Raw genomic sequence first — 10672 nt, 5'->3', positions numbered from 1 at the left:
TCAAAGTTAGCCCTCCAATCCCTTTTACACACTCTGCCTGAGTAACAGCTCTAGGAACAGGGTGGGCAAACTAAGGTCATGGCCAAATCTAGCCTGTTTTTGAACAACCCACAAGCTAAGAATGTTTTTTTTTTTAATTTCTAAAAGGTTGGAAAAAATAAAATTATTATTTTGAGACATGTAAAAATTCTATGAAATTCCGATTTGGTGTCTATAAAATGTTATTACAACAGAGTCATGCTCATCCCCTCATGTACTGTCTGGCGCTGTGTTCACACGACGGTGGCAGAGTTGGGTAGCCACAACATAAAGTCTAAAGTATCTGGCCCTTTACAGAAAACCTTTGCCAACTCCTGTCCTAGGTCATCAATCCAGCCATGCTGCTCTCTGCTTAGGATCCTTCAGTGGCTCCCTGTGGCTCTCTACAAACTGACCCCTGTCTACCTCTCCAGCTTAACAACTGTCTCTCCAGTTGTCTGCCCACTCTGGACAACTAATCCTTCCTCAAACCTCCCACAAACCACAGCCCTGGGCTTGTCTCATGCCTTTTACCTTTACTCAGCATGCCTCTCTCCTCCAAATGGCAGCCTACCATCTCAAGACTCAGCTCAAATGCTTCCTTCTGTTTTTGTTCCCCATCCAGGGGTCCTTCCCCTAAGCATGAGGGCTAATCCGTTCCTAGCATGCCACAAAAAAATCTTGGTATAGCCCTTCAGCTTTTAATAAACAGACTAATGACCTATTTGTGCCAGTCCAAACAATTTCATTTTATTTGTTCAGGTATGTGTCCCCCACTGGATTACTAACTGTAAAAGAACAGGCCATGTCCATTTCCCACAGCCCTAGCACATGCTGGCATGGGTAGGATGCAAGTATTCACCAGAAGTGGCCTGCTTAGCATTCTAATTTTTCACTTGGCTGGCATTATTTAGAAAGAAGATGCCTATATATTTTCCAGCTACTCTAAACTTTCAGCACCTATAACAGACCAGGCACCTCCATGTACGTTATCTCATTTAATCCTCACAACCCTGGTGAGTTAGGTGATATCTCCACTCCACCAGGCAGCAGCAAGCTGTTACGTGGCAGAGCTGGAATCTGAGATCAGGTCTCCTGCTTCCTGCTGATTTTGAGATGCTCTCAATGTACAGTTCACCCACTGAACTCACTGCTTGAAAGAAGCAACAGATGCTCATGAGCTTCCTGTTGGGTGTGGTGCCACTGACCCTCTACTAAACGGGCTCAGATAGAGGTGGTTTTGTCTCTGCCCTCCAGTCACCTGTTCCCATTGCTGTACATCATGTCCTTCAAGGCAGATCATCTGGGTCAGGACCAAAGGGCAGCCCTGCTCTTCCTAGTAAAATTAAGTGCCAGGCTTGTGATGTCACTTCTCAATTCTCCTTCTGTTGCTCTGGGGCTTGTGGCTTGCTCTGGAGCAGAAGGAAGTTGTTGGAAGTCTGGCCTCCATGCTGGAGAAGTGCCAATGCAGAGAGCCAAACTAATGTAACTATTGATGTACCTGCCTTAAAAGGAGCCTGAAGAATGCCTCCAGTGGGCTGCTGGCATAAGCCCTGGACTGTCCACATGGTTTTTTGAATATTCAAACAGAGGTCCAGAGCTCAGAGACAGGGAAAGCCAATACGGCTGCTGCAGGCCTGGGAGAAAGCAACAGAGGAAAGGTAAGTGTCCCAGAGACTCTTTCTCAACCAGAGAGAAGGGGTTAGGGCTGCACTGGTCAGTACACAGAGGCTGCAGTGTGAACCTGGGAGAAGGAGGAGCTGCTCTATGTCCTCCACCACCACAATGGATAGGCTAACCTGTCTGTCACCACACAGGCTCAGCGATGTGCTATGAGAGGCCCTCCCCCGGACTCCAGAAGATGGAATTCTGTAAAGTCACCCGACCCTTCTCCTAGGTCTGGAACTGATGGTACTGAGGACCACTAAAATAAGTTCAGCTAGGTAGGCCTACAAGAATTTTTGACAAAAGACTCAGCTAAGACAGCTGGGTTTAACCACATGTGTGATTCCAGCTGTGGTGTACCAATTCAGTGTTTGGCATTTTGGATTGAGAAGTTAGCCTATGTCTTTCCAAAGATAGCGATCACTTCGGATTAAAAAAACGAGGTGCACCTGATGCTGCAGGCATTTTCAGGAGGAGGATGGATAACTGGGACAACTGAGACCATGACTAAGTGACATTTTCAGGCTAAAATTCTGGTTTGACTAAATCAAGCCCCATATTCCCCCAACCATCAGGGCGATCACGGTGGTGGTGTGAGGAGCCTCTGCAAATACGACTGAATCACTAGTGACCGTCCAGTGAGAGACATACTGAAATACTTTATACAGACAGAAGAGAGGACACGGGGATTTCTGACACACTCATGCTTTGGATGTATCAGTTCAAGACAGTATGTGAGCTCTGAGTCCACCAGGCAGTTGGGAACAAACATGATCAATCTGCTGGCAAACGAGTCTCCACCCCACCTAATCATTCTTTTTTCTAAGTGCATCTTGATCGCCTCAGTCCTGGACATCAAAGTAGTCAATTACTGGCTCCTTGGCTATTTTCTGTAAATTACTGCTCCCAAGATTCCTGAAAAGCAAACACAGAATGATCAATCTTTTCTTGCTTGGGGGAAACAGATTCAGGTCTTGGAAAGTTCAGGATCAGCTGGTTTACCATGTGTGAAGCTTTGATAAGACAGTGGGGTCCACATGAGCTGGTAACTGTTGAAATTTGGTGATGGGCACACAGGGGTTTATATTAATATATTAATACCATTCTCTCTACTCTAAAAATTTTCCACAATTAAGTCTTACAAAAAAAAATACAGCAAGCAAAGGAAAAAAAAAGATAGCATGTCATAAACAGGCCCGTAACTTTACGTCCCCCAGGCGGTACTGGACACAGCTGTGGAGTAACATGAGGAAACGCAGCTTGTGCTGCTGGGAGTCCAGGCTGCCTGCTTCCAGGGCTAGAGCAGGGCTGGTGCTGGGGAGCTACACGGCCCCAGGTGCTCCTGGCTGAGGCTGTGCCCAATGGGCAACACCTAGTTGTCCCGTCCAGTTCCAGGGGAACACAGATGGCTAGGACGCTCATGGTGACCTTGCAAACTTCCCTACCCAGAGGTTCTGTGTAGGAGGTACTCCTAGGCTTCTGTGTGGAAGGCCAGAACAGGAGGAGGGACCCCACTGTGTTTCCCAGCAACTTCCAGCAGTGTGGCCTTGTCACAGCAGGGCAGCTGGCCCCCTCCTGGGAAGGGAGAGGAAAGGAAGGAGGGATGAAGACCCTCTCTGCTCCTGTCTGAGAAAACACCTGCCAGATTTGCTGCTTGCCAATGTGGTTTTCTTTTCTCCTTAAATCACAAACATATGTTTTTGTTGTAAAAATGCTTCAAACCATATATAAGTAGACAGAGCAAAACATGAAAGTTCCCCCCTTCACTGTCAGCTCCCCGCTAGAATCCCACTTCCATCTCCAGAGTAACTGTTGTGGACCACATGATGTTCCTAAATCATCTGGTGTGACAGACTGAATCCATTTCCCAGTGTCACCACCTACACTGTGGAAATTATGGCCAGTGACTGTGCTCCCTGGAGGGGAAGTGGGCATTACAAACATCAGACTTGGGACCCCTCTGGAATGAACATATGTGTCTGACATCTCAGTCAAACCTTATATATCTGAACACAGCACCCCAAAGCCAGGCCCAAGGAGGCCGCCAATGGCTGGTGCAGCCCAGGGCAGTTCAGCCCCTGCTGGCTTCTCTGAACAGACAGGGCTCTTTGGAAAGCAGCTGAAGAACCCTTACTTGTCTGTCTGATGTCTGTGATGAGGAATCGGTGGTGGAGGCCGTGACTGTATCTCCTTTTCAAGTACACCTGTCAGCGTGGTAGGAGGACATATAGACTTCCCTCTGATAAAAGTAAAAACACAAAGTATTGAAAAGTTAGAACTGTCTGTGGAGAGGGGCAGACAGCTGGAAATCCAGTCCGAGACTTTCACTGTGACGCTGCGGAGCACTCTCTGATATGATCCGTCTCCTCTCAGGCATGATCAACTTTGTTTAACCCTTGTCCCTTTCACCCACCTCTGCTGGGCCTGCTACCTGCTTCCTCTCATCTCACACTTGAGTTTTCTTTGTTGGGAGGTTCTTCCGACTCCCCCTGGTTCTGACAGTGATCTTAGGTCCTACTGTCCCCTCCTGGCCCACACTACTGCCTTGGTTTCCTCTAATGGCAAACACTGTTTACAGAGGATGCCTTGAGTCACAGGTCAGCATTCTTCCTGTTTCCATCATGCAAGGAGGACACAAGGGAAAAAGGGACAGATGTGATGGGCAGGTACCCACTCCAGGCCCTCAGGGTCTGACGTGGATTGTATCCTTTAGGTGTGTCTGGCCTGAGGACTGAAGCATGGGCTTTACTTTCTGGTTTGGACCTTTAGATCAGTCAGAATGGCTGGCCCAGAGGCAGACTTTCCACCTCATCTTCCAAGGAAGGAAGTAAGGAAAGCAAATATTGGCCAGCCCTGTTTCCCAGGTCCAGCTTGCTCCACCGAGCAGTTCCTTCTGTAATGGCAGGATTCACCCACCTGACCGCAGTGACCACGACGTTGCGCTTCGGTTCACTGTCATAGCTCACGCTCTCCAGGCCGTACACCTGGGCCAGGTCGTGGATGATCCGGCGGTGGTCTCTGTTCATGGGAGGGAAGCAGTGGCTCTTCTTACTATTCTTTCCCTGTATTGAGGGAAAAGATGACTGATTGATAAAAATCATCTTGAAAACAGGATATGTCCACAGAGGTCCTTCCCACCATCCCAGAACAGCCTGGGTCAATAAAGAGACAGCTGAGTTTTGGAGGCCCACAGCACACAGCATTTCACTGACTGCTAAGCAAGCCGAGGCTGTGGGAGGATGAGGGCTGATGCACTTCCTTCATCTCCTCTGTGAGCCACAGGGTAGCAGTTGGCCGGGGTTAGAGGAACAGAGGGCAAGTAAACTGAGACTTACACGGACAGTGCAATGGTTCCTCCTGTGGGGCCCGTAACTGGGGAGTGAGTGATGTTCCCAAGAAATGACTAAATAAATTGAAGACTTATAAACAAGAAAATCTCACTTCCTATAAAAAGTACATTCTACGCTAAAAATCACGAGTGTACAGATACAGACACGCAAGCACAGAAATACATTTGCTCAGGCTTCCTAATTAGGAGGGGAACAATGGTCCCATTTTCTCCTCTGTGTTAGTATCCTGCTGGGAAGTGGGAACAGAAAGGAAGGGGATGAGGGGATGGCGGGAAGGAAACCCATCTTCACAAGATGTGGAGCTAAAGTAGCCACCTTGCCCTCACCCACAAGCCCCTGAATGAAGAGGGAGCCACCGAGGGGCTGGCTGCCTCCAGGACAGCTTCACTCTCTTAAAGGAGTCTGTGCCACTACCCATTCAACTTTTCATCCTCGCCCAACGGTTTCTCTCCTGCCTTTGGGGCACTAAGAACCAGTGTGTCCCATTATACAACAGCCCTTCAGAGATCTGAGGACCGAGCATGTCTTCCTAAGTATCCCTACTGAATCTCCTTCGTCCAGAGTTTCTTCACCCATTCTTAGGCACAGAGCTAGGATTTTTATTTACATTTAATATTATTGCAGGTATCTTTTCTGAACCAGGACAGGGTTTCCATGGATGTTATAATGGATGGGCTTTTGGGAAAGATAAGGATCCTCGAGGCAGCTGTGACTTTTTCCTGTAACTACTTTATACCGACAGTGTTTCTGGGACTTGACTTTTTTATCAAGCTGGCCTTAGAGACATGTACAGCTGGATGTTTTGACTTCAACCTTATTCACGGCCTCCACAAGGGCTTCCATTTCCTTCTCAATGTCACTGACAAACTTTAAGTCCTTCCTGAAATGAGAAATAACCACAGTTAATTTCATTTGTTTCTGATCTTCTGAGAATCCCTTCTACCCACCCTCTGCCTGTAAAGTGCAGGCAGTGGACAATGTGGGCAGAAAACCTGCAGAGGTCAGGAACCGTCAGATAACAGAAGGTTGAATGTGATGGAACAAAGGAAGAGAAAGTAAGAAATCAAATATGAGAAAAGGGAAGATGGAAGGAGAACTAGCCACCAGAAGGCCAGGAGACTGGAGGAAAATAAGACTTTTTACCACCCAAGTGAGGACCACCCATGTGATTAAGACCTGGGCACACAGAGGTGGAATGTAACCAGAGATCCTTCAATTCAGGCTAGTCCAGCCCTTGGGGGGCCCCGACTCCCACCACAGGGCCCAAACACACACACACACACACACACACACACACACACACACACACACACACACACACACTCTCTTTCTCCCCAAGTTCAATTCTTCAATGGGACAGTTCTGAGAGACCAAGAGAAGGATTTTTATTAAATATCATATAATCCCTTATAGATATATAAACTGGCTCAATCACAGAGGACTGCATATTAGTTACTACATCTTAAAAGATCACTCTGGTAAGCCACAATTAAGAAAGTAGGTAACAACTTACATACCTAGCATCTTCTTTCAAACTGTCACTGAATTTTGACCCTGAAGAACGTACGTTGAAAGGATCAGAATCATCACTGATATGAAATGCCTCTGCTAACCGCCTGAAAGTGAGAGAGAAGTAAGTAAATGAAAGGAAAGGAGGGGGAGGAAAACTATCTCATAGTAACAGAGTGCCCCCCAGGTCCTAAATTCTTTATACATTAATGATCTCATTTCAATAAACCTAATTATTAAGGAGAATAAGAACAACTTGGGACAAGATATTGAATTGTCTTCAAAGAACAAAAAAAATAAGACAGATCTAGATGGTTCTGAGCAAGCTGTAGGCTGACACTGGGGACTTAGATTGTTAGGTGAAGAGAAGGCTGAGGGAGGGAAAGCACTGGGGATGGTCAATGGGGGATGACTTCCTTTGAGGTTTCACCTAAACATCAGATACATAGACAGATAATATTAAAGTTAATATCACTTTAGAAAATAAAGAATTGCATTTACAACATAAGCTCTGCGTTATTTTTAATGTATTTCCTTTCAGATTTTTCCTCTGTAATTTTAAGAAGTTGCAATCAGTGTATATAAAACTTTGAATCTTTTTTCACCTTATTATTATATGATTAGCATTTCTCATATTACTATTTGATTTTCACACTCCCTGTATTAATAGCTGCATAATCTTCTAATTATATATATCCCCCAATTTACTTAAACAGTCCCCATTTAGGTTTCTTTTGTTTGTTTTTTCTTGTTTTGCTCTTTTTCTTTTTTCATTTTTTTAAAATTTATTAAAAAAGTTTTTTTTATATCCCATTTAGGTTTCTTCAACAGTTCTCCAGCTTCTCAATATTATAAGTAACACAATATCTCTGAACAAAAAGCTTTTGAGATTATTTTTCTGGAAAATGTTTCCAAGGTGTGGGATAACTGGGTTAAATGGTATGGACATCAGACCCTTGATATCGTGGTCTAAGGGCTCCACAGTGCTGCTTCTGTTTTGACCAGCAGTATGTGAGTTTCGTGGCACCTCACCAACATCCAGGTATATATGTCGGGGTTTTTTTGTTTGTTTGTTTATTTTTAAAGATAGATAAAATTGAGCTTAGCACTTAGTACAGTTTTCTTTTACACAGAGATAGGGGTCTCTTACATGCTTCATGCCCATAAGAATTTGGTTTACTGTTGCTAGATTTTCTAATTTTTTAAGGTTTAATTTTCAAATTTTTAAGAATTCCTAAGGGGGAGATATTTCGATGTTTTGATTAGTTGGCCACTAATTCAAACACAAACACCAATAAAACATGTCTGTGGGATGAATATGGCCAGCCAGTTTTTCATTTTTGCAATGGAGCATATATTTGCAACTTTATTTATCTATCTATTTTTTATTTTGGCTGTGCTGGGTCTTCGTTGCTGGCTTCTCTCTAGTTGCAGCACACAGGCTCCAGAGCACGCGGGCTCAGTAGCTGTGGTGCGTGGGCTCCAAAGCACACAGGCTCAGTAGTTGCAGTGCGCGGGCTTCTCTCTAGCTGCGGCATGTGGGTTTAGTTGCCCCACGGCGTGTGGGAATCTTAGTTCCCCAACCAGGGATTGAACCCATGTTCCCTGGATTGGAAGGCGGGTTCTTAACCACAGGACTACCAGGGAGGTCCCTATTTGCAAGTTTAGATGGTATTCTCAATTCACATTTTTTTTTTCCTTAGGTCTGTGAGTATTTAAGAAAGAATCCTTACATAAAGGGTCATTATGTCATCATTCAAAGATCGAGGAGAAATTCAAAAGGCTTTCAGAAATAGCTAGTTCTAATCAATAACTGACATTTGCCGAGCATCTACTATGGTTTAGGCTTGTGCCAAGAGTTTTATGTATATCTTCCTTAATTTTAATGTATAATCCTCATAACAACTCAGGGAGGTAGGTACTATTATTGTCACCATTTCCCCAAATATTTAAGAAAATTAAGGCTTGGAGAAAGAATGTGATTTGCCCATGGTCACATTGCTAACTGATTTGTGAAGCCAGGATTCAAATCTGGGCAATCTAAGCTAGAGCTCTGGCTGGCTCTAACTACCATGAAATACTGTCTCAACTAAACAAAGGTGCATTTCCATGTTTTTGAGACCTTCTGTGTATTCACCACAGCATTTCTGAATATTTAGGACTCTTAGTTCACATTTTGGAGTGCAGAACAATGTTACAGTCCTTAAGGGACAAGAGTTTTGAATAGCAGTTATTACAAAGTTACCATAAGGGTCAAACCAAGGGAAATTTGGGCAGTGCTATTAATCATCATATTATCTTCTATATATTTAGCCACCTAAAGAGGTATTGTTAACAACTGTTGAAGGTCAAACTTCTAGGTAAAACAAGACTGCACTTTGTCTGCACTTTGTCTGCACTTTGTCTGAAATACTTAAAACTTTCCCTATGAGACTGGAGATAAGTTAGAAATGCCTATTATCACCACCCTTCATTCAACACTGTACTGGAGGATGGCCCTGGTGGCACAGTGGTTAAGAATCTGCCTGCCAATGCAGGGAAAACAGGTTCGAGCCCTGGTCCGGGAAGATCCCACATGCCACAGAGCAACTAAGCCCGTGCACCGCAACTACTGAGCCTGTGCTCTAGAGCCCCTGAGCCACAAGTACTGAGCCCACGTGCCACAAGTACTGAAGCCCACATGCTTAGAGCCCATGCTCCACAAGAGAAGCCACCACAATTAGAAGCCCGCGCACCGCAATGAAAGTAGCCCCCGCTCACCGCAACTAGAGAAAGCCTGCGCGCAGCAATGAAGACCCAATGCGGCCAAAAAATAAATAAATAAAATCAATCAATTAACAAACAAACAAACAAAAAAACACTGTACTGGAGGCCTAGCCAGTGCAATAAGGCAAGAAAAAGATAAAAGTTAAGAATTAGAAAGAAATTAGAAGAGGACATGATTGTGTACATGCAAAATCTAAAAGAAGCTAAACTGTTAGAAATAAGTAATTTAGCAAGGTTGTGAATACAGGTCAACAAATATCAACTGTATTCCTATATGCCAGCAACAAGCAATTAGAGAATTAAATTTTAAAAGTGATACAAGAAAAAATACCAGTTATAATAGCATCAAAATACATCAAATAGCAAGGAACTAAAATCTACTGAAAAATGTACAAAATCTATATAAAGAAAACTATAAAATATCATTGAGAGAAAACATGACTAAATAGAAGGATATACTTTGCTCATGGATTAGAGGCCTCAATATTATAAAGATCTCAAATCTCTCCAAACTGAACTATAAATTAAATACCAGCTCAATCAAAATCCCAGTATTTTCTTTTTTTTTTGCAAATATTGATAAGCTATTTCTAAAATTTAAATGGACATGCAAATGGCCAAGAACAGCCAAGACAATCTTGGAGAAAGACCATGTTTGAAGAGACATGCTACTAGTTATAAAGGTACAGTAATTAAGATAATGTGATACAAGCGCAATGGAATAGAATGAGCTCAGAAGTAACCCATACACAATATGAATACTTGATTTAAGACAAAGGTGGCACTGCCACCTTTCCCAGATCACTGGGAAAAGGATTTCTTGATAAATGATGTTGGTCAAATGAATATTTGTATGGAATCATGAACCCTCCTTATACCATTCTTAGAAAAAAAAAAAAAAAATTGGTCCAGGTCAACTGTAGATCTAAACGTGCAAGGTAAAATAAGGCTCCTAGATAATAACACAGAATATCATCACGACCTCAGGATAGGTAAATATTTCTTAAACAAGACATAAAAAGTACTATTCACTAAGGAAAAGACTGATAAACTGGACTACATTAAAATTAGAAACTTCCGTTTATCAAGACACCAGTTACAGAGTGAAAAGTGAAGGCACGGAGTGTGAGGAAAACAATATATAAAACAAAGGACTCATATCCAAAATATATACAGAATTCCTAGTAATCAATATGAAAAAGACAGATGATACAATTAAAAAAATAAGCAAAGACCTGAATAGGTACTTCACAAAAGAGGATATCCAAATGGCCAACAAACATATGAAAAGGTGTTCAACCTCACCAGTCATCAGACAAATATAAATTAGAAGCTCAATGATATCCAGTTATACATCTACAAAA

The 10672-nt window shown here is 43.3% G+C and overlaps 1 protein-coding gene across 2 annotated transcripts in view; it reads right to left on the bottom strand.

Moving 5' to 3' along the window:
- Positions 1-493: 493 nt before the first annotated feature.
- NFX1 (nuclear transcription factor, X-box binding 1) overlaps positions 494-10672 on the bottom strand; it is a 79626-nt gene continuing 69447 nt past the window's right edge. The window contains exons 20-25 of one of the 2 annotated variants that reach the window (XM_060014892.2): positions 6551-6649; positions 5847-5913; positions 4600-4745; positions 3818-3922; positions 2490-2598; positions 494-1655 (exon numbers count right to left, since the gene is read on the bottom strand). In XM_060014892.2, coding sequence (XP_059870875.1) covers positions 2526-2598; positions 3818-3922; positions 4600-4745; positions 5847-5913; positions 6551-6649 — 490 coding nt within the window. In that variant the 3' untranslated portion in view covers positions 494-1655; positions 2490-2525. The other variant, XM_060014893.2, reaches the window with a different exon arrangement.

Source organism: Delphinus delphis, chromosome 6 (genome assembly GCF_949987515.2).
Source record: "Delphinus delphis chromosome 6, mDelDel1.2, whole genome shotgun sequence".
Taxonomy (NCBI): Eukaryota; Metazoa; Chordata; class Mammalia; order Artiodactyla; family Delphinidae; genus Delphinus; species Delphinus delphis.
Note: the sequence above shows the minus strand (reverse complement) of the source record. Positions and strands in the feature narration are given on the sequence as shown.